The sequence below is a fragment of the Lagenorhynchus albirostris genome, chromosome 10, assembly GCF_949774975.1.
Source record: "Lagenorhynchus albirostris chromosome 10, mLagAlb1.1, whole genome shotgun sequence".
NCBI lineage: Eukaryota > Metazoa > Chordata > Mammalia > Artiodactyla > Delphinidae > Lagenorhynchus > Lagenorhynchus albirostris.
In genome coordinates this window covers 222,493-248,681 of record NC_083104.1, presented here as the reverse complement: position 1 = coordinate 248,681, position 26,189 = coordinate 222,493, and the positions used below count along the sequence as shown (strand labels likewise).

The 26,189-nt window shown below is 51.3% G+C and overlaps 1 protein-coding gene across 1 annotated transcript in view; it reads left to right on the top strand.

The window, feature by feature from the left end:
• Nucleotides 1-26,189, top strand: part of CFAP100 (cilia and flagella associated protein 100) — a 49,209-nt gene that overhangs the window by 11,982 nt on the left and 11,038 nt on the right. The window contains exons 4-13 of the mRNA XM_060163064.1: nt 12,697-12,797; nt 14,588-14,774; nt 16,320-16,387; nt 16,460-16,623; nt 16,812-16,892; nt 17,274-17,446; nt 17,683-17,715; nt 17,792-17,915; nt 19,918-19,966; nt 20,044-20,195. Of these exons, the coding sequence (XP_060019047.1) occupies nt 12,697-12,797; nt 14,588-14,774; nt 16,320-16,387; nt 16,460-16,623; nt 16,812-16,892; nt 17,274-17,446; nt 17,683-17,715; nt 17,792-17,915; nt 19,918-19,966; nt 20,044-20,195 (1,132 nt within the window). The remainder of the gene's footprint in view (nt 1-12,696; nt 12,798-14,587; nt 14,775-16,319; nt 16,388-16,459; nt 16,624-16,811; nt 16,893-17,273; nt 17,447-17,682; nt 17,716-17,791; nt 17,916-19,917; nt 19,967-20,043; nt 20,196-26,189) is intronic.

The following is a 26,189-nucleotide window of genomic DNA, read 5'->3' as shown; positions in this document are numbered from 1 at the left end:
ACGTCGAGGACGAGCGCTGGGCCTCGGGGGTCAAGCAGGGCCTGGGGGGCAGCGGAGGCTGGTGAGGGGCAGGTGCTGAGGGGAGTAGGAGGGGGCCCGGGGGCACGTCTGGGGGAAGCTTGGGGCACCGCTTTTGCTGAGATGCAGGCATCTGCAGGACCTTCTGGGGATGCCTGGCGAGCAGAGGAGCTCTGGGGGATTCAGTGCTGATGTGGGAGCGTCATCCCAACAGACCAGCAGGTCCCTCTCCCCCTCGTCATCCCCTTGGCTCCAGCAGTCCCTTTGCTGCCTGCCTGCCGCTGGTGCTGTGGTGTCAGCGGACAAGAGAGCAGTGGGCAGGGGGTCTCCGCGTCTTCCGCTGCAGCCCTCGGAAGCCCTGGGAGGCTCGCGGCCCAAGGGCTGGCTGGGTGGGCATCAAAGGCTTAGGGGCCGTGGCCTCCATGAAAAACAGTCCCGCTCTGCCCTTAGGAGCAAAGAGAGGGGTGCCGAAAGGGACGCACAAGACGCCTTCTGTGCGCCAGGCACGTGTGCTAGGAATTTTTGTGGCCATTCTCTTGCACAATTCTCACAGCCTCCTGGCAAAGTCAGCATAATCCTCTCCAATGTGGAAACTGAGGGTCAGCTGGTAGGGGAGACCGTGGGACTGGAGTCCTAGTATCTGGGGTCTCCCCAGCCTCACACTGTGTTCACAGCTGTACCAAGCCAATGAGTCATTTGCTGTGGCCCTTACTTTTGTGTCTCCCCAGAGAAGAGCCCGGAATCCGTGGACAATAGTTCTTCTTCAGTCATTGAAGAAAAAAAGAAACATGGGGAAAAAACCAAAGGTAATTCTGCAGCTGGGAGTTGAGGTCCCAGTTGGTGGGAGGCAGACTCTCTCCCTCAGCACCCAGATGCCTTCAGACCTAGTTTTCAGTGTGACAGACAGAGAGAAATGCTTCTGTTTCCATTCGGAATTGGGTTACTGAAACGTGAAATGATAGGAACATAAACCACAAAGTAGGGTTTATTTTTCCTCCTGTAATGAGAAACGTGGGAGGCAGACCAGGGCTCCATGGAGCTCCACCAACGGCAGTTCTACAAAATCTTCCAGGTCACCAGGTCCCAAGTCTTTCTGATCCACCATCTTTATTTTCAGGCCTTTCAACCACAAGGTTGTCACATGGTCACAAAATGGCTGTGGCAGCTCCAGCCATCATATCTGATTCCAGGCAGGGAGAAGGAGCAAAGGGAAGGGCAAGATTGCCCACCTGCTAACTCAGATCTTGGAAGACCTCTTCCCCAGAAGCCCCACCCAGCAGTTTCTGCCTACACTCCATTGGTTATGGGCCCATCAGTATCTGCAAGGGAGTCTCAGAAGTGTAGCTTTTCAATGAGGCACGTGATTGCCACCTGTTAGGAGAAGGAAGAGGAGGCAGCTGGCTGCATGTGCCTCATCCTCTGAGCCCCTGCTGTGTCCTCCATGCCTTGGCTTCCTGGACTCCCTCCTGGTTCCTTTGCTGTCCCCACCCCCAACCCGGCCTTACAGGTCAGTCTGATCCTTCTGCAGAGATGTGCAGATGTGAGCATTTTCCCCGAGCCTGCCCTTCCCAGGCCGAGCTCCCACCCTGGGGCCAAGCTTCCCAGTCCACCCTGCCCCAACCCCAATTCCTCTTTGTTTTAGTTACCAAAATCCAAACCTGCCCAGAAGTAGAGACTGAAGTCCGTGAACTTGTGTGCTCATTGCCAGGTTGGAGGCAGACAAGGTTTTGCCACATTTGCTTCATCTGTCCTTTTTCTCTGTTTTTTTTTGTCTTTGCCAGAATATTTTACTTTTTTTTAAATTTATTTTTTTATTGAAGTATGGTCGATTTACAGTGTTGTGTTAATTTCTGCTGTGCAGCAAAGGACCCAGTTATACACATATATACATGCTTTTTTATATTCTTTTCCACTATGGCTTATCCCAGGATGTGGAATACAGTTCCCTGTGCTATACAGTAGGACCTTTGGTTTATCCATTCTATATGTAATAGTTTGCATCTACTAAGCCCAAACTCCCAGTCCGTCCCTCCCCCATACTCCCTCCCGCTTGGCAACCACAAGTCTGTTCTCTATGTCTGTGAGTCTGTTTCGGTTTCATAGAGAGGTTCATTTGTGTCATATTTTAGATTCCACATATAAGTGATATCATATGGTGTTTGCCTTTCTCTTTCTGACTTCACTTATGTGATAATCTCTAGATGCATCCACGTTGCTGCAGAGTTTGCCACAATATTTTAAAGTAAATTCCAGATACGTCATTTCATCCCTACAGTGTGCCTTTTTCAAATGTAGGGATCTTTTCTTACAAGCCCGTAAGCAGTTAACCAGGCCATCGTCAGATTTACCCAATTGTCTCAAAAACGTCTTCCCATAGAACACTTACTCTAATCGGGAGTCAGATGAGATCCGAGCATCTTCGGTCTCTTTGCATCAAGCTGAGCCCCTTTCCACGTCTTTTCATTTTCTGTGCTTGTAGAGCAATGGCGTTAATTATCCTATAGAACGTCCCCGAGACAAACGTGTCTGTTCGCTTCCTGATGGTGTCACTGAAGCTGTTTCTCTGGGCCCCCCATTTCCTTTGGCTGGACATTAACCCAGGATGATTGATAGGATCCGTGTTCCCCTGTGTCTGCAGACTCCTTCCTGGGTGGGCTCTGTGCTTTCAGCTGTCTCGTGGTGGACCACCCAGTGACCTGCGGGTTCAGGTGTGACAGCCTGACCCTGCATCGCACATCCCACCAGCCATTCACCTGACAGTTTCTTCTACCTGTGATGTTTGCACTGAACTGAACGTTACGTTAAGGGTCAGGGGTGCACACTGTGGTCTGTCTGTGTTTCTTCACTTGAGGTATCATTCATTACAGTGAAATGCACAAATCTCAAGGCTACAGTTTGATAAGTTTTGATAAATGTGTACAATTTTGTGTCCAGCCTCCACCCCATATTCACCATCTAGAACTTTTCCATCCGTTCCCCCAAGGACAGCCCATGTTCTGCTCTCACCATGGAATCCTCTTATCTGCTCCTGACCCTTGTGCAAGTGAAATCACACCCTGTGCTCTTTTGCTTCCGGCTTCTTTCTCAGCATCACATCTGACATGCACGTAGCAGGAGTCCTTCGCTGTTGTGGTGCGTATTCTGCTGTGTACCTACGCCAACAATGTGTGTATTCTTCTACAGGTGAACATTTAGGTTGCTTCCAGTTATTAGCTACTCCAAATAATACTGCTGCGAACATTCAGTTTTTTAAAAAATTTTTACTGGAGTATAGTTGATTTACAATTGTTGTGTTAGTTTTAGGTGTACAGAAAAGTGAATCAGTTACACATAAACATATATCCACTCTTTTAGATTCTTTTCCCATACAGGCCATTACAGAGTATTGAGTATAGTTCCCTGCGCTATACAGTAGGTCCTTATTAGTTATGTATTTTATATGTAGTAGTGTGTATATGTGAATCCCAATCTCCCAATGTATCCCTCCCCCCACCTTACCCACTGGTAGCCATATGTTTTGTTTTCTACATCTGTAGCTCTATTTCTGTTTTGTAGATAAGTTCATTTGTACCCTTTTTTTAGATTCCGCATATAAGCAATATATATTTGCCTTTTTCTTTCTGACTTACTTCACTCAGTATGACAATCTCTAGTTGCATCCATGTTGCTGCAAATGGCATTATTTCATTCCTTCTTATGGTTGAGTAATATTCCATTGTATATATGTACCACATCTTCTTTACCCGTTCCTCTGTTAATGGACATTTAGGTTGTTTCCATGTCCTGGGTATTGTAAATAGTGCTGCAATGAACATTGGAGTGCACATATCTTTTAGAATTATGGTTTTCTCTGGATATATGCCCAGGCACGGGATTGCCTGGGATTGTTTTTTAAGCAACCTCCATGCTGTTCTCCATAGTGGCTGCACCAATTTATTGATACGTTCCCACCGACAGTGTAGGAGGGTTCTGTTTTCTCCACACCCGCTCCAGCGTTTATTGTTTGTAGAGTTTTTGATGATGCCCATTCTGACCAGTGTGAGGCGATACCTCATTGTAGTTTTGATTTGCATTTCTCTAATGATTAGTGATGTTGAGCATCTTTTCATGTGCTTGTTGGCCATCTGTGTGTCTTCTTTGGAGAAATGTGTATTTAGATCTTCCGTCCATTTTTTTGATTGGGTTTTTTTTTTGATATTGTGCTGCATGAGCTGTTTGTATATTTTAGAGATTAATCCCTTGTCGGTTGCTTCATTTGCAAATATTTTCTCCCATTCTGAGGGTTGTCTTTTCGTTTTGTTTATGGTTTCCTTTGCTGTGCAGAAGCTTTTAATTAGGTCCCATTAATTTATTTTTGTTTTAATTTTTATTACTCTAGGAGGTGGATCGAAAAAGATATTGCCGTCCTTTATGTCAAAGAGTGTTCTGCCTGTGTTTTCCTCTAAGAGTTTATAGTATCTGGCCTTACCTTTAGGTCTTTAATCCATTTTGAGTTTATTTTTGTGTATGGTGTTAGGGAGTGTTCTAATTTCATTCTTTTACATGCAGCTGTCCAGTTTTCCCAGCACCACTTATTGAAGAGGCTGTCTTTTCTCTATTGTATATTCTTGCCTCCTCTGTCATAGTTTAGGTGACCATATGTGTGTGGGTTTATCTCTGGGCTTTCTGTCCTGTTCCAATGATCTATAATTCTGTTTTTGTGCCAGTACCATACGGTTTTCATGAATGTAGCTTTGTAGTATATTCCAAATTTAGGGAGCCTGCTTCCTCCAGCTCCATTTTTCTTTCTCAAAATTGCTTTGGATACTCGTGGTCTTTTGTGTTTCCGTACGAATTATAAAATTTTTTGTTCTAATTCTGTGAAAAACGCTATTAGTAATTTGATAGGGATTGCATCGAATCTGTAGATTGCTTTGGGTAGTATAGTCGTTTTCGCAGTATTGATTCTTCCAATCCCAGAACATGGTATAGCTTTCCATCTGTTTGTGTAATCTTTTATTTCTTTCATCAGTATCTTATAGTTTTCTGAGTACAGGTCTTTTGCCTCTGTAGGTAGGTTTATTCGTAGGTATTTTATTCTTTTTGATGTGACGGTAAATGGGACTGTTTTCTTGATTTCTCTTCTGATCTTTCGTTGTTAGTGTATAGGAATGCAAGAGATTTCTGTGTGTTAATTTTGTATCCTGAAACTTTACCAAATTCATTGATGAGCTCCACTATTTTTCTGGTAGCATCTTTAGGATTTTCTATGTATACCATCATGTCATCTGCAAACAGTGACAGTTTTACTCCTTCTTTTCCAATTTGGATTCCTTTTATTTCTTTTTCTTCTCTGATTGCCGTGGCTAGGCCTTCCAAAACTATGTTGAATAATAGTGGCGAGAGTGGACATCCTTGTCTTGTTCCTGATCTTAGAGGAAGTACTTTCAGTTTTTCACCATCGAGTATGATGTTATCTGTGGGTTTGTCATATATGGCCTTTATTATGTTGAGGTAGGTTCCCTGTATTTGCACTCTCTGTAGAGTTTTTATCATAAATTGGTGTTGAATTTTGTCAAAAGCTTTTTCTACATCTATTGAGATGATCATATGATTTTTGTTCTTCAGTTTGTTAACATGGTGTATCACACTGATTGATTTGCATATATTGAAAAAATCCTTGCATCTCTGGGATAAATCCCACCTGATCATGGTGTATGATCCTTTTAAAGTGTTGTTGGATTCAGTTTGCTAGTATTTTGTTGAGGATTTTTGTGTCATGTTCACCAGTGATATTCGTCTGTAATTTTCTTTTCTTGTGATATCTTTGTCTGGTTTTGGTATCAGGGTGATGGTGGCCTCGTGGAATGATCTTGGGAGTGTTCCTTCCTCTGCAATTTTTTGAAAGAGTTTCAGAAGGATAGGTGTTAGCTTTTCTCTAGATGTTTGATAGAATTCTCCTGTGAAGACATCTGGTCCTGGACTTTGTTTTTTGGAAGATTTTATATCACAATTTCAATTTCATTACTTGTGATTGGCCTGTTCATATTTTTGATTTCTTCCTCGTGCAGTCTTGGAAGGTTGTACCTTTCTAAGAATTTGTCCGTTTCTTCCAGCTTGTCCATTTTATTGGCATAGAGTTGCTTGTAGTAGTTTTTTATGATCCTTTGTATTTCTGTGGTGTCCATTGTAACGTCTCCTTTTTCATTGCTAATTTCGTTGATTTGAGTCTTCTCCCTTTTTTTTCTTGATGAGTCTGGCTAAAGTTTTATCAATTTTGTAAATCTTCTCAAAGAACCAGCTTTTAGTTTCATTGATTGTTGCTATTGTTTTCTTTGTCTCTATTTCATTTATGTTTGTTCTGATCTTTATGATTTCTTTCCCTCTAGTAACTTTGGGTTTTGTTTGTTCTTCTTTCTCTAGTTGCTTTAGGTGTAAGTTTAGGTTGTTTGTTTGAGATTTTTCTTGTTTTCTTAAGGTAAGATTGTATTGCTGTAATACTTCCCTTTAGATCCTGCTTTTGCTGCGTCCCATATGTTTCGGATTGTTGTGTTTTCTTTGTCATTTGTCTCTAGGTATTTTTAAATCTCCTCTTTGATTTCTTTAGTGATCCATTGGTTATTTAGTAACATATTGTTTAGCCTCCAGGTGTTTGTGTTTTTTACAATTTTTTTTTCTGTAATTGATTTCTAATCTCACAATGTTGTGGTCAGAAAAGAGGCTTGATATGATTTCAGTTTTCTTAAATTTACCGAGGTTTGATTTGTGACCCAAGATGTGATCTATCCTGGAGAATGTTCTGTGTGCACTTGAGAAGAAAGTGTAATCTGCTGCTTTTGGATGGAATGTCCTGGAAATATCAGTTAAGTGTATCTGGTCTAATGTGTCATTTAAGGCTTGTGTTTCCTTATTAATTTTCTGTCCAGCTGATCTGTCCATTGGCGTAAGTGGGGTGCTAAAGTCACACTATTATTGTGTTACTGTCCATTTCCCCTTTTATGGCTGTTAGCATTTGCCTTACATATTGAGGTGCTCCTATGCTGGGTGCATATATGTTTACAGTTTTTATGTCTTCTTCTTGGATTGGTCCCTTGATCATTATGTAGTGTCCTTCCTCGTCTCTTATCACAGTCTTTATTTTAAAGTCTATTTTATCTGATATGATTATTGCTACTCCAGCTTTTTTTGGATTCCCATTTGCATGGAATATCTTTTTCCATCTCCTCACTTTCAGTCTCTGTGTGTCTCTCCAGATCTGAAGTGGGTCTCTTGTAGACAGCATTTATACGGGTCTTGTTTTTGTATCCATTCAGCGAGCCTGTGTCTTTCGGTTGGAGCATTTAATCCATTTACATTGAAGGTAATTATCGATACGTATGTTCCTATTGCCATTTTCTTAATTGTTTTGGGTTTGTTTTTGTAGGTCTTTTTTCTTCCCTTCCTCTTTTGTTCTCTTGTGGTTTGATGACCATCTTTAGTGTTGTGTTTGGGTTGCTTTTTCTTTCTTTTTTTAAAAAATAAATTTATTTATTTGTTTATATTTGGCTGCATTGGGTCTTCGTTGCTGCACGTGGGGGTTTCTCTAGTTGCGGCGAGCAGGGGCTACTCATTGCGGTGGCTTCTCTGGTGGAGCATGGACTCTAGGCATGTAGGCTTCAGTAGTTGCAGCACGTGCTCAGTAGTTGTGGCACACAGGCTCTAGAGTGCAGGCTCGGTAGTTGTGGTGCACGGGCTTAGTTGCTCCACGGCATGTGTGATCTTCCTGGACCAGGGATCAAACCCATGTTCCCTGCATTGGCAGGCGGATTCTTAACCACTGTGCCACCAGGGAAGTCCCTGCTTTTCCTTTTTTTGTGTGTATCTATTGTAGTTTTTTGGCTTGCATTTCCCGTGAGCAGTGTATTATATACAAGGTTGTTTCAAGTTGCTGGTCTCTTAATTTCAAATGCAATTCCCATTTCCTGCATTTGTGCTCTCCTCTCTCATGGTTGCTGGTTTTGATATCATGCTTGTGTACGGAGGATTTCCTGCCTTTACTGTATGTTTACCTTTACCAGTGAGCTTTCCCGTTTGTTCTTTTCTTGTTTCTACTTGTGGCCTCTTTTTTTCCCCCTCCTGCCTAGAGAAGTTCCTTTAGCATTTGTTGTAAAGCTGGTTTGGTGTGCTGAATTCTCTTAGCTTTTGCTTGTCTGTGAAGCTTTTGATTTCTCTGTTGAATCTGAATGAGCGCCTTGCTGGGTAGAGTAATCTTGGTTGTAAGTTTTTTCCCTTTCATCACTTTAAATATATCCTGCCACTCCCTTCTGGCCTGCAGAGTTTACGCTGAAAAATCAGCTGATAACCTTATGGGGATTCTCTTGTATGTTATTTGTTGCTTTTCCCGTGTTGCTTTTAATACTTTTCTTGGTATTTAATTTTTATTAGTTTGATTAATATGTATCTTGGCTTGTTCCTCCTTGGGTTTATCCTGTATGGGACTCTATGCTTCCTGGACTTGGGTGACTATTTCCTTTCCCATGTTAGGGAAGTTTTTGACTATAATCTCTTCAAGTATTTTCTCGGGCCCTTTCTCTTTTCTTCTTCTTCTGGGACCCCTATAATTCGAATGTTGGTGCATTTAATGTTGTCCCAGAGGTCTCTGAGACTGTCCTCATTTCTTTTCTTTCTTTTTTTTTAAATGTATTATTTATTTATTTTTGGCTGCATGGGGTCTTTGTTGCTGGGCGCGGGCTTTCTCCAGTTGTGGCGAGCGGGGGCTACACTTCGTTGTGGTGCACGGGCTTCTCACTGGGGTGGCTTCTCTTGTTGCAGAGCACAGGCTCTAGGCGTGCGGGCTTCAGTAGTTGTGGCACGCGGGCTCTAGGCGTGCGGGCTTCAGTAGTTGTGGCATGCGGGCTCTAGAGTACAGGCTCAGTAGTGTGGCGCACGGGCTTAGCTGCTCCGCGTCATGTGGGATCTTCCTGGACCAGGGCTCGAACCCGTGTCCCCTGCATTGGCAGGTGGATTCTCAACCACTGTGCCACCAGGGAGGCCCCGTAGATGTATTCTTGATGCGTTTCTGGGGAGAGGTGAACTCCACGTTGTCCTACCCCTCTGCCATCTTGAGGGCCCCCCGCTGTGAACATTCTTGTGTGTGCCATTCTGGGGCTGTTTCCCCTGGGTGTGTAGGGAGGAGTGGAACTGCTGGCTGGATGCTAAACTTTCGTAGTGGCTGCTGAACAATCTTCCAGAGTGACTGTAGCAGTTCACAGCCCACCAACAGGTGTGAGGGTTCCAGTTGCTCCACACCTCTCCAACACCAGGCACACATACTTCCTTTCTGTATTACCTGATCCTTTGGGTGTGCATTAGTATCTCACATTCCCTGTGACCAGCGAGGGGAATTACTTATGTTTATGGGGCATTGATGACTCTGTGCTGTGAAGCACCTGTTCCTCCTGTTTCGGCCCACTTTTCTATTGGGTTGTCTGTCTCCTTATTTTAATGATTCCTAGGAGCTCTTTACATATTCTGATTACAAATCATTCGCCAGTTCTGAGTATTGCAGATACCTCCCCCTGCTGTGTGGGTTGCCTTCCCTCTCTTGGTGGTGCCTTTTAATAAACAAAAGTCTCTACTTTTGTAGTTCAATTTACCGATCACTTCCTTATGGTTAGTACTTTTCAAGTCCTGTTTTAAAACTCTTTGCTGACCCCCAGGGTCATGAAGACAGAGGTTGATTGTATCTTCTCTGCATTCTTTTTTCATTTCACAAGAAGATCGGCAAACCATCTCTAATTGATCGAACTGTATCCATTTTGTTTGTAGGTGTTTTGGATTTTCTACCCTACTCCATCACCTTTCTTTCCAATCCTTACACCTTTTATTCGTTTTTCTCGCCTGTGGCATCCTGAGGACCCTCATTACAACACTGCTAAGATAGGCATCCGTGCCTTGTGTCCAATGTTGGGGGGAAGTATTTTACCTAGCGGTTTCTTGTGGCTACACGGATCGGTTTCCCATTGCTGCTGTAACAAATTACCACAGACTCCGTGGTTTAAAACACACACATTTATTAGGGTTCTAGAAATCAGAAGTCCAAAATGAATGTTCCAGGGCTGGAATCAAGGCGCCTCCAGAGCTGGCTCCTTCTGGGGCTCCAGGGGAGAATCTGTTTCCCGCCTTCTCCAGCTTCTAGAGGCGCCTGCGCTCCTCCACCCCCGAGAGCAGCCTCTTCCCGTCTCCGCGGCGTCTCCCCAGCTCTGCTTCTGCTGCCACTCTGCCTGCTGCTGTTCCAGACCTCCGTCCTGTAGGGCCCCTTGTGATTACATTGGGCCCATGTGGATAATCCAGGACCATCTTCCTGTCTCAAGGTCTGTGATCACATGTGCAAACCCCCTTTCTATATAAGGGAACACAGTCACAGGCTGCGGACGAGGGCACGGACGTCTTTGGGGACCATGAGTCAGCTCACCATCATTCTTCCTTTGATCAGATCAGGGGTGTCTGCTTCTGTTCCTAGGTTGCTAAGACTTTTATTCAAAGTAAGTTTTGAATCTTAAAAAACACTTTTCCTGCCATCTGCTGAAATGATCATATAATTTTCTTCTCATTCTGTTAATGGGGTGTAGTACGTTGCTTGATGTGTAAATGTTAAACCGACTGAGTTTCTGGAACAGTCTGCCTGGAATGATCACCATTCTGGGTTTGGGGCTCGTCTTCACATCACCCATTGATTCCCTTCGCGTTAGTGCTAAACATTCCCTCTTCCCCGAATGCAGTTGCAGCTTCTGCTTCGGAAGCTGGCCTCGGAGTGGCTGCTTACGGCTGCGTGGCCTCGGGGAGCTTCTAACCTCTCGGTGCCTCTGTTTCCTCACAGGGGTCGCAGTGTTTCCCACCTCATTGGGTCGTTACGAACATTAGTCCTTGCTAACTACTGCAGTTAACCTCTTCCACAGAGGCGGGCTGCGCTGCCAGAAAGCAGGGTGGAACTGACACAGCCCCTGCTGACTCCCTCCCGTGGGCTGGGCCAGGAGCAGATAATTTTTCTCTATTCTTCTCAGCCTGAGCACGACTCAGCTTTTAAAACTCTTTTCTGATAGGAGCTAATTCTTACAGAAAAGCTGAAAAAAGATTTTGTAGCGTGCCCGTATTTAGGCTTCTCTGACCCCTCCTCATGAGGGATGCACGTCCTGGGCACGTCCGGGGTCAGGATGCAGACTCCTCTCACCCGGGCTGGTGTGGAGGCTGCCAGGCTTCTCCACTGCAAGCTCGTTTCGCTGTGGGAACTGACACACGTCTTGTGTGGAGGTGCTTGGAGACTCTCAGGGCATACCTTCATGTCCCTTTAACGGCATCCTCTTTCTGGGGGTGAGGGCGTAAAATGGGACCGACCTCCAGGAAGGCAGGTCGACCTAAGTCTCTGAAGCCTGGAAACTGCTCACAGCCCTCTAGCCTCCCTTCGGAAAGTCACTCCGAGGGCCAGTCAGCGATGGCGCAGTGGAGGACTCAGGATGTCCAGGGCGGTGCCGTGGGGCCCGCATTTGCCATGTGAGTGTGCCGCGTGAAGAAGTGAGTTACGGTAGCCCTTAATATTTCCTTATGCTGTCCACAAAGAGTTAGTAACTTTAAAGTGTTTCGGTTTTTTTTTTAAGGAAGATATAGAATTATCAAAAATGTGTATTGAAAAGTATTAGGAAAAAAATACCCCCAGAAATGTTATCAGCAGTTGTTTAAAATGGAGGAGTTCTTTTTTATATATGATATTTCCTTTTACTTTCGAATTTTTTTTTTTGGTTTTTTTTTTTTGCGGTAGGCGGGCCTCTCACTGTCGTGGCCTCTCCCGTGGCGGAGCACAGGCTCCGGAAGCGCAGGCTCAGCGGCCATGGCTCACGGGCCCAGCCGCTCCACGGCATGTGGGATCTTCCCGGACCAGGGCACGAACCTGTGTCCCCTGCATCGGCAGGCGGACTCCCAACCACTGCGCCACCAGGGAAGCCCGAGATTTCCTTTCTTTTAACGATGAACCCTGTTTCTTCTAAATCAAGGGTAGTGGGGGAGGAAGCAACATAGTTTTACGCCCTTAGTTTGGTGCCCTGGGTTCCATCTTCTCTGACACCGGGAGCCGTGCTGCGGGAATCTCCCCCTTACTGCTGGAGGGAGGCGGCAGCATTGGAATCCCTGGCAGCCCTCGCGTCCCAGACTCCTGCCCTGCCCTCCCAGACTTCAGGCACTCTGCCCTCACCAGCTCCCAGTCTCAGCCTTCCCCTGGGAGGCTCAGGGAGACCCCTGCAGGGACAAAGCGCAGGGCTCCCCCTGCCCCCTGCAGGCAGGAGCCTCAGCTCCAGGGTCAGCCGCTTCCGTCACTTACAAAGGGCAGGTGGAGCTTCTCTCCCCTGTGGACTGGGGGTTCCCGAGACTTTAAGCGAGAGAGGACAGAGGGCCAGGAACATAGCACAGGTCTGAGACACAGGAAGGTCTGTGTTCACAAGGTCTCTTTCAGATGGCAGGGACAGAAGCCCGAGTCCAAACAGGTTAAACCAGAGCTGGAAGGTCCAGGGGTGGACTCCAGGCACAGCTGGATCTAAGAGAACATTCGCTGCTCGCTTGTGCTTTCGTGGAACTCCCTTGCTGGGCTGGGAGGGTGCCGGGACCCCAGAGGCGCAGATCACCGGCTGGAAGGGCTGGCTTGTTTCTCCAGCGAGGCATCTCCCTCCCCAGGGTCTGCGATTGTTCCCGACCAGTCAGCTAATCCTTTCCGTGTGTCTGGGGACCTGGATGTCTTCTTGCTCAGACACCAGGAGCGGAATAAGTCTCTATCGGTGAGTATCGGTCGAGGAGTAGCCTGCCCGCAGCGCCCTCCTCCCTCACACGGCAGCAGCCATGCTGCCCTTTGCTCAGGTCCCTCTCTCACGCTGGAATGGCCAGTGGCTCACCACTTGCGACGAAAACCGCTCGCAACTGCCTGGCGCCAGGTCTCTCGTCCCACTGTCTTAGCAGCTTCATCACCACGTTCCTGGGCTGCTGTCAGGGTGGGGGAGCCTCTGTGGCTGCAGCCTCAGCCCGCATGCCTCAAGCCCTGCTGTCCCCCGCACCCTGCACGAGGCGCTGTCCCCTCCTGAGACGCTCCCCGACCTTCAAGGCCCTAGGAACCCTCCCGCATGCTCTGACCTTGCACAGTCCCCCTCACTGGGATTCTGGGAGGCCAGACACACACACACACACACACACACACACGCACACGCCCCAGGCCGTGTTTCTGGGACACACTCTCACACGCACAGGCAAGGCCTGCGTCCCGGGCTCCCTCATGGGCTGACTGTGTCCACCCCGACGCAGGGCTCAGCATGTGAGATTCCTTAGAGCAGTGGCTCCCTCTGTGACCCCGGGCAGGACCAAGGACACACAGGGACATGCAGGTCCTCCAGCCCCGCCCCTGTGCCTAGGATCCAGGCGGTGGTGCCGTCGGTGTTCCGCACCTCCTGCCTGGAAGGCGGAGCGACAGAGGCACAGAGCCGCTGTGAGCGGCTCTCATGGCAACACGCGCACACAGGACTTCCCCTTTCTCCACCAGTGCCAGCACAGCCTGGACGTTCGTCTCCCAGCCTGACGCAGCCTCAGGGAGCCTCTGCCTTCCTTCCAAAGCCCCTGTCGCCACCTCACACTCCTCCGCCCAGCACAGCCCCGACCTCCTCACACTGACCCCAAGCAGCTGCCCCGTGTCTTTAAATTGCAGACCTTCTGCCACTGCAATTCTAGCGCGTGACATTTTCCCACCTTCATTGTACACGGACGTGCAAAGTAGGGTCCCGCCACAGACTAGAGGCGGAATAGGTGTTGCACGCGGCAGGGCCAGCAGGAAGCCCAATGAAGACCCACGTGAGGGCTTATCTGATCGGGCAGCAAGATGCCCAGGACTTGGACAGCAGGAGGCGCTGGGCACGAGGCCTCAGAAGAAGAGTCCCTCGCCCCACCCTATCCCGAGACCCTCCCCAGTGAAGGGCTGGGGCCGGATGCAGTCCTGGGGGTGGCTGGCCAGAGGCCAGGCAGGGTGGAGAATAGGTAGGGAGGTGCAGAGCCCCGCACGTGACCACGGGCTGCCCACAGTGAGTAGGGAGCTTGCAGATCAAACTTGGGATTTCCAGTTTCTTTTGGAAACTCCGAGGATCTAGTTTCCCTCAACGTCGGTTTGTGAAGATTTAGCAAATCACAATACAAGACACTCAGTTTAAGTGTGAACTTCAGACAAACGAGGATCATGTCTAGTGAGTGTGTCCCTGCACCACTGATCTGGAATGCGTATCTGAGCTGGCATCCTGTGGCTCATCTGGCGCCCCGCCTCCCTGTCAACCGCTGGGTAGCTGTGCTCAGGTACCCAGAGCAGTTCCCGCAGGCTCACAGCCCCAGGGTCTTCTCCGCAAGTCACTCCGCGCACTGCGCGCCGCCACACCGGCCAAGTGCGCGCCTCCGCGCCGTGCGCGCTTCCGAAGCCCCCGCCGCCGCCGCTGCCCCGGACAGGGAGCCGAGGAGAGGACTGGTGGGCGGGAGAGGGGTGGGTGGCTGGCCCCGCCCGACCCCGCCCGACCCCGTTGCCCTACACGGCCCACCCCAGGATCGGGAGCAGAAGAAGCAGCTGCGGGTGCACGAGAAGATGACCTACTCGTCCAACGTGGCGGCCAAGCACGCCAGCCTGCGGCGCGAGCTGCAGCTGGAGGACGAGGTGGCGGAGCAGGGGGCGCGTGCAGAGCAGCTACGCATCTTCCACGAGCAAACGGCCTGGAAGCTCTCCATGACCCGAGGTGTGCCCCTCCCCCCGCCCGCAGCCCTGACGCCCCAGAATCCCGTCTTCGCCCTTGCGGTCTGAGCAGTGCGTTTAAAGGGCTCGGGAGATGCGGGGCTGTGGTGCAGTGTGCGTGTGTGGCCGGGGTCTTCTCTGTGCCTGACCTCTGCCTCCCGGGGTACAAGGATGAATTCCACATGGATTGCTGCTCTAAAAGCCTTTGAATCCCAGCATTGCACGCACTCTGAATGCTGACCTGCAGTGAACGCAGGCGGGACAATGTATAAAACGTAGGCGCTTCCCTTGGCGGCGAGCATCTGAGCTTCAGCATTGAATGGCTTCTCTGTCCCGGACAAGTCGGCTTTGTACCGCAGCTTCCGCTCCTGGCTGGTAACAGCACCAGACTCATGGGTGGTCGGGTTCAACGTCTTCAGACACTGCAGGTAGTGAGAGGGAGCTATGTGTGTGTGTGACCTGTTATTATTTTTATGACCCTCTAGGAAATCTGAAGTACTAAAAATGCACTAATACTCTGCCAGTGAAATATAAACCAGTAAACTAGAAAGAAGCAATTGAGATCAGAGAGCCCTGGACCCCATGGGCTACAGGGGCCCTGAATGGGAATTTGAGCGTGGAGAGACCGCCAGCCTCTACCCCTGACGCCCGAGGCTTGTTGTTCTGGGTAGGAAGCCCTGAGCTTGCTTGGACGTTCTGTGTGTGGAGCTCTGCACCAGGGAAGCGGCGCTGCGTGTGTTTTTCTCTGCCTCACCGTCCATTGCTGAGGCGTGGGAGCGGCAAGTGGCGCCTGGGTGGGGACAGCTGGACCCAGCAGGTCTGACCTCCAGTGAGGAGCCCGGGGAGGCCAGGCCAGACCTCAAGACTGAAAACGGAACTTGTGTACACACCGGCTTCTTCGGGAAAGGAGAGGAGTTGAGGGAAAAGGCCGAGAGCCCCACGGTTCCATCCACAGCTGGAGGCCTTCCTCTCCAGAAAGGCAGGGAAGGAGGCCCGCGTGGGCCTTGAGCCCAGCTGCGATGCCTCCCTACTTGTACTCCGGAAGGTACACGTAACTTCCGCCTGGCTGAAACCCTGCCAGGGTAGACTTAGCTGCTGCCCACATTGTGTGCTTAGGGAACCCCAAGGAGAGATCGCGCTGCCCCACCTTTCTCTCACCGCCCCCGTTCTCTCGCTGTCCTGGCCCATAGACCTTTTATTATTAAGTCCAGCCCGGTAAAACTTCCAGGGTGGGCGTGTCCAGAGCTTCATTCCAGGTGAGAAGGGTGCTACAGCAAGAGAGACTCGAGTCAGACATACGGAAGGACTTCCCACCTGGCCAGTCTCTAGCCACGGAGGCTGTACTATGTCAGCAGAGCCTGCTTTCCGTTTGCTGGAGCCAGAGCTGGCTCTCTCGCAATCCCTGTAGTAATCTGGGCCTCACAGCCAGGTGTAGCACCAGGCCGGCAGGCCGGCTCCGCACTGCCTGGCTGTGCCCACCCAAGGCTGCAGGCTTGGGTCGCTCTCCCACTTCCTGCCCGCCCCAGATGTCTCGTGCCTCTTGTTGCAGAAAGGAAGATGGAACCTGATGACATACACAGCTACATCACCCAGAAGCGGCAAACGTTCCTCCTCCAGGTAGGCTGGCTGCCCCGCGGGCCCAGCGGGCTGTCCCTGTGCGGAGCGTGACTCCCGCTTCGGTGCCCTCAGTACGCCCTGGATATGAAGCGGAACGAGATCCAGCGGCTGGAGAGGCTGGCGGCCAAGGAGGAGGCCAAGCTGGAGCGGGCGGAGAAGTTTCTGGAGAAGGACGCTGCTCGATTTGAAGAGTTCCTCAGGGAAAACGACCGCAGCTCCCTGCAGGCCCTGAGAGCGTGAGCTGCCCGGACCCCAGCCTGTGCACACCCACCGCCCACCCAGCCCGACCCCAGCCTGGCACACCCACCACCCAGCCAGCCAGGCCCCTCCTTGGCAGCTCCCCCGCCTCCCGCCTTGACTGAAGGCAGAGTGCACGCCCCTCCTGCACACCCTGTGATTGGCTCCCTCCCCGCCCCACCCCCAGGGCTGAGAAGGAGACCAGAGCGAAGATGGAGACGGTCCTGGAGATCCGCGATCTGACCAACCAGATCACGATCGTCAAGAGGTGAGGTCAGGCGCCAAGCTGGCCCTGCGCCCTCCGGGCCAGCACACCTCCGGGAGCCGGAGGAGCCCCACACAACACACACCTCTGAGCCTCGGCTCTCTAGGGACCCCAAGCCCTGTGGGGCTTTTCAGATGAGGTGACCGAGGCCAGGAGAGAGTCGGGGGCCTTCCTGAGGCCACACCACCGGGCAGGGCTCGCTCCACCCTGAGAGCGGCTGCAACTCGGGGTGTGAGCCGCGCTGGTCCCGGCAGGGCGGCCTCCTTCCCCGCACACGGAGTTCCGGCGCCTGTCCTTCGGGAGGCCTGGGAGCTCTGGGCCCGGCCTCCCCTCCTAGGGGCCCAGGGACGGAGCCTGACTTTGCCCGTCCCCTCCCGGGTCTAGTGAAATCTCCAAATTTGAAGATACTCTGCAGCGTTACAAGATCTACAAGGATTTCCTGTACAAGCTGTCGCCCAAGGAGTGGCTGGAGGGACAGGAGAGAAAGCGCTTATCTCTCACGAGCACCAGGGAGGCGGTCGAGGAGAACGTGCTGTTCTCTACACTCCGGGACAAAGGTAGCAGGAGAGAGAGGGCGTGCCGGGTGCCCCTAGAGCCTGTGTCCAGCTGGCTCCAGGCCCCTTCCCCTGCTCGCAAAGCCCCCCCCCCCCCCCGGGCTCAGCCCACACACTCCTGGGAGAATCGCCGACTGTCAAAGCAAACCTTCCTCCTGCCGCTGGGGGGGACCTCGGGGAGGGTCCTGGGGAACTCTGTGCCCCTGAGCCATCTGAGAGTCCTCCCGTGCTTCCTGTAGGACCAGAGATCAAGGGCCAGACGGATCTCAGAGGTATGTGGCTGCCCCAGGTTGGAGGGGCCCTGCTCCGGGCTGGGGCAGATGGACAGCCCTCCTCTGCTTCCTCCAGAGGAGCAGGGCCCAGAGAAGGCCACCAAGCTCCTGCAGGTGCCGCAGCTGAGGCAGGTCCGGCCCAGCACTGTCAGCCACCAGGGGGGCCCCCGGCCCAGTGGGCCTGGCAGGCTGGGCCCCAGGTGAGTGGGCTTGGTGGGGGGCGGGTGACGGAGGTGACTGGCCTGCTGCGGAGCGGCCCCCAGTGGCTCCGGCCAGAGGCACCCCAGCCGGGGTGAGAGGGTCAGGAGGGGCTGTTTCTAGCCTGGACGGTCTGGAGTCAGACTTAAGCCTGAAAAGCGAGATGTTTCCCAAGCAAAGCTTTCTTTTTGTCTGATTTGGTGAACTTGAGTTGGGGTGGCCCAGTTGGGCGCTGGTGGGACAGTCAAAGGTACACAGATGAAGCAGCTAGGTGGGCGCCTGGGACAGGACACACCTGCCCACGCCCTCTGTGGCAGGAGTGCCGGCTGGTGGCTGGCAGAGCCTCCGAGCCTTTCAAGAGAATCAGGAAGTCTGGATTTTCATATGGAAGTCCCAAATTTTAACTGTGACAGTTACTTTCAAGTCTTTAAAAAAACACGGTAAGGGACAAGCAAATCAAACAGATCCAGACCCGGTGACTTGCCCCGTGGTCCCTCCGACACCCACCTCTAGGACCCCCAAGCCCCCCGGGCTCTCCTGGGTCCCTTCCTGCAGTGCCTCTCCACCCCCCCTCCATGCCCACTGTTCTCCAGCTGTGACAGGTGACAATGGGACAGACCTCCTGCCCCACTCCCTCCTCCGTGTCCCCTCGCTCCTCCAGCCCAGCCACCCCAAACCCCGGCCCCTCCTGCAGTGCTGCCCACGCAGCGGAGAGGGGACTGGGGCCTTGAGCAGCCAGGCGAAGCTGGAGCCCTGGCTCCGCTTCCAGCACCTGCCCTCGGGGCCAGGGCTGCAGAGTCCAGGAAGTTTCAGCAAAGCACGGCCATGATTGCACTTGGGTCTCCTGCTACTTCCTTCTCTGATACCGTAGCGTTGTGGACATATCACCAACTGCACAAGCCACGCAGCAGGTTGGCTCTGGTCCCAGGAACCCCTGTCGGGGGTGCTGTTTCCAGCTGAAGAGGTTACGTGTGTGTGCTTCCTCGCCCTACGTTGCCCTCAGCCCTGGAGCTCCCAGCAGCAGGCTTCTGTCGGGACAGAGCCTGAGAACAGAGGTCTGGGCCCCGCCCTCTACTAGCCATGTGACCAGGGCCACTGAGCACGTGTGGGCAGGTTGTGGGCTGCACGAGGCACTCGGCCGAGAGGGCAAGTGGGGGCTAAAGTCCAGCCCAGCCCCAGGCTCTGTCCTCCTGGAAGGAGGATTCTTAGAAGGGCACCTTCTGGGCCAAGAGTGTCCTAGCGGTGACCTCGGCAGGTGACTGGCTCTCTGAGGAGCGTGTTTCTCATTTGCCGAATGGGCATCCATGTGCAGACGGGGTGGGGCACAGGCCTGGGAGTGTGTTAGCTGTCGGCGTGGGCCCTGCGCTGTCATCTCCGTACTTCATGATGGTCGGGGCCTGGAGTCTCTCAGGCCTCGGCCCAGCTCTCCCCGGCTGCAAGCCACCCTCGCCAGCTCCGGGGCCAGCAGAACCTGCGTGTCTGCATAGGGTGCAGGCTGGAGCAGGCCAGGAGGGGTGACGAAAGCGGGTTTGAGGTCGGTCCAGGGCCCCCTGCAGTGTTGCGGCCCAAGCAGCCTTTCCTGTGGCCTCTGGGCCCGCCCAGCATGGTCCCTGCCCCGTGGCATGCGTGTCACAACAGCTGTGCGTGGGACCAGCAAGGACACGTGGCACGGCCGAATCTGACAGAGGAGGTGGGCAGAAAAGGCGCACGGTGAATGGGGAGCCGCAGGTGCACAGCTGCTGAGCACCCGGAGTGCGGGAAGGAGCCGGTGGGGAGGGGCAGAGCCGCCTCGGGATGGGGGCTCACAGGCCCCGAGGGTGCGAGCTGTAGTCTGGCCGGAATGAGAGGAGCTAGTTGGGTGCTGACCCTCTCCCCCTGGCTGCCGTGTGACAGCTGGGGGCCGAGAGGAGCCCAGCGCCACCTTCTCGGCAACTTGAGGGACAGAGGAGGGGGCGAGGGGCGGGCGTCACGCCCTCAGGCCTCGCCGACCCCGTGTCTCCGCAGGGCCTGTTCCACCCTCCCCGTGCAGGAGGACCCAGACAGCGACGGGGAGGTCAGTGCCCGCTCTGGGCGGGGGCCGCAGGAGCCGGGCCCGCGCCGTCCAGCAGCTCCACGTGGCTCTGGTTGCAGGAGCTGCAGCTGTACTTCACGGAGCCCCAGCAGCTCCTGGATGTCTTCGTGAACCTGGAAGAGCAGAACCTCTTACTGGTCCAGAACACCCAGGAGATGGAGGAGGCCTTGGAAGAGCTGAGCTTCACCCTGAAAAACACCCAGATCCGCATGTAGGTCTCACGCCGCCGGGCGCCCGGGTAGCGAGGGGGTTCTGTCACTGGCTTTCCTCCTGGGACCTCCCACAGCAACTGGGAGCTGGGCTGTGCACTCCCCGCCCTGTGCATGGCTTCAGTTTTCTGGAAAGCTCCATTTGCAGACTTAAGGCCTGGCTCTGGGAAGAGGGTGTGTCTTCTTGGGCGGGGGGGCTGGGGTTGGGAGCGAGTCAGGCCCCTCCCCACCCTGGAGCAGCCTGTACGCAGAGGGGGAGATCTCCAAGGCCCTCTCGCGCAGGGCCTTATTGCTGACACTAGGCCCCCCAGAGCTGGTCTGGGCAGGGTCAGGCCGGGGCACCACGTGAGGCCTGCTGGGAGCCAGGAATCATCCGTTTATTCCCAGACAGTGGCTGAGCGCCTGTTCTGGGTCAGGCTGGGGTCTAGGCTCTCCAGGGATAAGGTAAGGCCCTGCCTCGTGAGCTGACAGCCCGTGGGAGCAGACTTAGAGGCTCGCAGATTTGACTTGTAGGTAGTAACACATGCTAGGAGGAAAAGAAAGAGTGACGTAAGCAGGAGGCCGAAGTGGAGGGTCGCAGCAGATGGGGGAGGGGAGGGGAGGGGAGGCTTCCAGGGGAAGGCGTCCTTTAAGCCAGGCACTTCCTGAGCAGCGGGAAGCCACGTGGGGATCTCGGGGGAAGAGGGCTGCGCGCCAGGGGAAGGCACGTGTAAAAGCCCTGAGGCGGGAGCCGGCCCGAGGCTGTGAAGTCCCGGGGGAACCATGTTCTTCAGGGCTCAGTCTTGCTGGGCTGCACCCACCCTGGGGAATTTCCTCCTGAGGGGCTCTCAGGGAGGCTGTTTCCTGGAGCCTGGGAAGTGGCAGAGACGCAAAGCGAGATGAGCTGGGGAGAGGCAGGCGGCCTCCCAGACTCCAAGAACCTGCTAGAGGACACACACATGCACCCACAGGCCTCACGGCAGAATCCTGGAGGGGCTGTCTGGTAGCTGGTCTTCAGCCAGCTGGGCCACCCCCAAGATCACCAACAGTTTATTTCCAGAGGAGTCACAGCCCATATGCATTTAACTTACGTGAACTCAACCATCGTTTCTAAAATAAAATAAGGAAGAAAGAAAAAAGAAAAAGAAAACTTCGGGACTTCCTTGGTGGTCCAGTGGTTAAGACCTCGCCTTCCAATGCAGGGAGTGTGGCTTCGATCCCTGGTCAGGGAGCTAAGATCCCACATGCCTCACAGCCAAAAAACCAGAAACTTAAAGCAGAAGCAATATTGTAACAAATTCAGTAAAGACTTTAAAAATGGCCCACATCAAAAAAATCTTTAAAAAAAAACTTTAAAAATACAACAAATAAACAATCTGAGTAGGCCTGTCTTTTAAGGAAATTGTATTAATAATTAATAACCTTCCATGGGCTTCCCTGGTGGCGCAGGGTTTGAGAGTCTGCCTGCCGGTGCAGGGGACACAGGTTTGAGCCCTGGTCTGGGAGGATCCCACATGCCGCAGAGCAACTGAGCCTGTGTGCCACAACTGTTGAGCCTGTGCTGTAGAGCCCGCGAGCCACAGCTACTGAGCCCGCGTGCCACAACTACTGAGCCTGTGTGCCACAACTGCTGAGGCCCACACGTCTAGAGCCCATGCTCCACAACAAGGGAAGCCACCGCGATGAGAAGCCTGTGCACTGCAACAAAGAGTGGCCCCCACTCGCTGCAACTAGAGAAAGCCAATGTGCAGCAACAAAGACCCAACACAACCAAAAATAAATAAATAAAAATTTAAAAGAACAAAAAAACCTTCCAAAACACAAGTTACCGGGGCCAGATGGATTTACTGGTGAATTCTACCAGACATTTAAGGAAGAGATAACAGTTTTCTACAGTCTCTTCCAGATGATAGAAACAGAGGGAATACCTCCTAACTCCTTCTCTAAGACCAGCATTCAGCGTTAACCTACCTAGTAACAAAACCAGACAAAGACATTACAAGAAAGGTACAGTATCTCTCGTGAACAGAGAGATGTAAAAATCCTCAACAAAATGTTAGCAAATTGAATTCAACAACGTATAAAAAGAATTATACACCACGATGAAGTGAGATTTTTCCCAGGTATGCAAGGCTAGTTTAACATTTGAAAATCAATTAACGTAATCCACCACATCAATAAGCTAAATAAGAAAAAAGCACATGATCATATCAATGGATGCAGAAAAAGCATTTGAGAAAATCTAATACCCATTCATCATAAAAACCCTCAATAAACTAGGAATAGAGGAGAATTTCCTAAACTTGATATAAGATGTCTGCAAAAGCCCTACAGCTAACGTCATACTTAAAGCTTTCTTGCTAAGATTAGGAACAAGGCAAGGATGTCCTGTGTCACCACTCCTTTTCAACATCGTACTAGAAGTCCTAGCTAATGCAACAAGGCAAGAAAAGGAAGGAAGAGGTATGCAGGCTGGGAAGGAAGAAATAAAACTTTCTTTGTTCACGGAACACATGGTCATCTGTGTAGAAGAAATGAAAGAATCAACCAAAAAAACCTCCTGGAACTAGTGAACTATTATAGCAAGGTTGCAGAATACAAGGTTAATATACAAAAGTCAATCACCTTCCGATACATTCGCAGTGAACAAGTGGAACTGGAAACTGAAGATGTATTAGCGTCCCCCCAAAGGAAATGCTTATATAGCTAACAAAATATGTACGAGATCTATATGAGGAAAGCCACAAAATTCTGGTAAAGCAAGCCATGTTTATGGGTAGGAAGACTCAAATATGTCAAAGTATCGGTGCTTCCCAGCTTGCTTTACAGATTCAGTGCACTCTCCACCGAGATCTCAGCAAGTTTTTTTTATGGATATTGAAAAACTGATTCTAAAATTTATGCGGAGGCAAACGACCTAGAAGAGCCGACTCAGTATTGAAGGAGAAGATCGAAGTTAGAGGAATGACACTACCTGACTCCAAGACTTAATTGGCAAGAGAAAAGACATAGAGATCAATGGGACAGAATAGAGAACCCAGAAATAAACCCACGTAAATGGGATCAACTGATTTTTCCCAGAGGGGCAAAGGTCGTACGATGGAACAAACCGTCTTTTCAACAAATGCTGCTGGAACAGCTGGATGTCCACATGCAAAAAAAACATAGGAATCTAGACACAGACTTTACACCCTTCACAAAAACTAACTCAAAAATGGATCACGGACGCACATCTAAAATGCAAAACTATAAAACTAGAAGAAAATATAGGAGAAAACCTAGATGACCTTGGGTACGGTGATGACTTTTCAGACACGACGCCAAAGAAGACGGTCTGTGAAAGAAAGAACTGATAAGGTGGACTTCATTAAAAATATAAAATTCAGCTTTATGAAAAGCAATGTCAAGAGAATGAGAAGGTAAGCCAGAGACTGGGAGAAGATATGTACAAAATGTATGATAAAGGGCTGTTGTCCAAAATATACATTGTTAAAAATTTAATATTGTTAAAAAATTGTTAAAATTTTAATATTGTTAAAATTTCACAGTAAGGAATAAACAACCTGATTAAAAAAATGGGCCAAAGATCTGAACTGTCACCTCATCAAAAAAATAGTCAGATGGCAAAAAAGCACATGAAAAGGTGCTCGGCGTCATAGGTCCTCAGGGAAATGCGGATTAAGACAACAACGAGAGGGAATTCCATGGCGGTCCAGCGGTTAAGACTCTGAGCTTTCACTGCCGAGGGCTGGAGTTCTATCCCTGCTCAGCGAACTAGGATCCCACAAGCTGTGAGGCGTGGCCAAAAACAAACAAACAAAAAAACAAAAAAACCCCGAACTACCTTTACACACCCATCAGAATGACCAAACTCAGAGCACTGACAGCAGCAGGTGCTGGTGAGGTGGTGGAGCAACAGGAACGCTCGTCATCGATGGAGGTGCAGCCACTTTGGAGGACAGTTGGGCAGTTTCTAACGAAACCAAACGTACTCTTACCTTAGGATTCAGCAGCCATACGCCTTGGTGTTTACCCAAGGCGTTAAGATCCTAGGTCTACATCAAAACCTGCACGTAGATGCTTATAGCAGCTGTAGTCATAATTTATGCAAAACCTGAGAGCAACCAAGATGGCCTTCAGGAGATACAACCAGACGGTGGAATGTTATTTGGTGTTAAAAAGAAATGAACTGTTGAGCCGTGAAAAGACACGGAAGAAACTCAACTGCATATGACGAAGTGAGAGAAGCCAATCTGAAGAGGCTACAAAACCGTATGATTCCAACTGTATGACAGTCTGGAAAAGGCAAAACTATGGAGACAGTGAAAAGATCAGTGGTCGGGCTTCCCTGGTGGTGCAGTGGTTGAGAGTCCGCCTGCCGATGCAGGGGACACGGGTTCGTGACCCGGTCTAGGAAGATCCCACGTGCCGCGGAGCGGCTGGGCCCGTGAGCCATGGCTGCTGAGCCCGCGCGTCTGGAGCCTGTGCTCCGCAACGGGAGAGGCCACAGCAGTGGGAGGCCCGCGTACCACACACACACAAAAAAGATCAGTGGTTGCCAGGAGTTGGGGGGCGGAGGGATGAATAGGGAGAACCCAGGATTTTTAGGGCAGTGACGATACTGTATGTGACACCACAGTGATGGGTAAAGCCCACATCCATAGAATGTACACCACCAAGAGTGAACCCCAGTGTTAACTGTGGATTCTGGGTGATAATGATGGGCCCATGTGCGTTCATCAGTTGTGGTAAGCGGACCACCCTGGCGCGGAATGTCAATAGTGGGGGAGGTGGGGGGCAGGGGAAATTCGGGAAATCTCTGTACCTTGCACTCGGTTTTGCTGTGAACCTAAAACTGCTCTAAAATATGAAGTCTGTATTCAAAAAATATATACAACAGCAAATGAGCAGCGTATTCCCACAGTGGAAGCAAGAGTGGCCGTGTTAGAGACAGTGTCCTGAAACTCTCAGGAGTGCCACAGTGGAGCCAGGCAGAGCCGCCAGGGCTGGGCTCACGCCATGTCACCAGCAGGCGAGCGGATGGACAGTGCGGCCTGCCCACAGCACTCTCATTGGGTGTCCACCGCTGCTGTGACAAATTAGTGCAAACCGAGGGGCTTAGAGCAACCAGAGCTATCCTCTTACAGTTCTGGAGGCCAGAATCGCGACACGGGTCTTGCTGGGTTAAAATCAGGGTGTCGGCAGAGGCCCTGAGGCAGAGCCCTTTTCCAGCTTCCAGAGGCCACCTTGCCCTTGCATTTGGAAGCCAGCAGTACCAGCGGAGGCCTCCTCCCCTCACACTGCTTGACTCTCTTTCCTGCCTCTGTCTTCCGTTTACAAGGACCCTTGTGATTACAATGCGTCCAACCAGATAATCCAGGACCATCTCTCCATCTCAGGGTTAGCTGGCTAACAGCCTTCATTCCATCTGCAGCCCTGGTTCCCCCTTGCCGGGTAATGTAACGTATTCACAGGTTCGTGGGATTAGGGCGCGGACATGTAAAGGGGGCCCGTTACACGCCGTACAAATCTACTGAGCAGTAAAAAGGAGCAGACTATCACGCCAGCCAGTGATGCGGGTGAGGGAGAGAAGCCAGGCACCAGAGAACACCTACTGTCTTATTAATCGGGAGGCTAGAGCCAACTGTGTGTGTGATCCATTGCTGCGTCGCAAATTACCCCAAAACCCGGTGGCTCAGTCTAACACACATGTATTATGTCAGGCTTTCTCTGGGTCAGGGACCTGTGCACGGCTGGGCTGGCTTCTCTGCTCCGGGGCCTCACGGGGACTGCTGTCCAGGTGGAGGCTGGGCTGCAATCGTCCCAAGGCTCTGAGCTCCGAGCTCGTGCAGGCGGCTGTTGTCAGGATTTGGGTCCTGGCTGGTTCTAGGCCAGAGGCCACCCTCAGTCCCTGCCACGTGGGCTCCTGGATAGGGCAGCTTGTGTGCAAGCCGGAAAGCCAGCGGAGAGAGTCTCCTAGCAAGACGGAAGTCAGGATCCTCTGTAACCTGGTCACA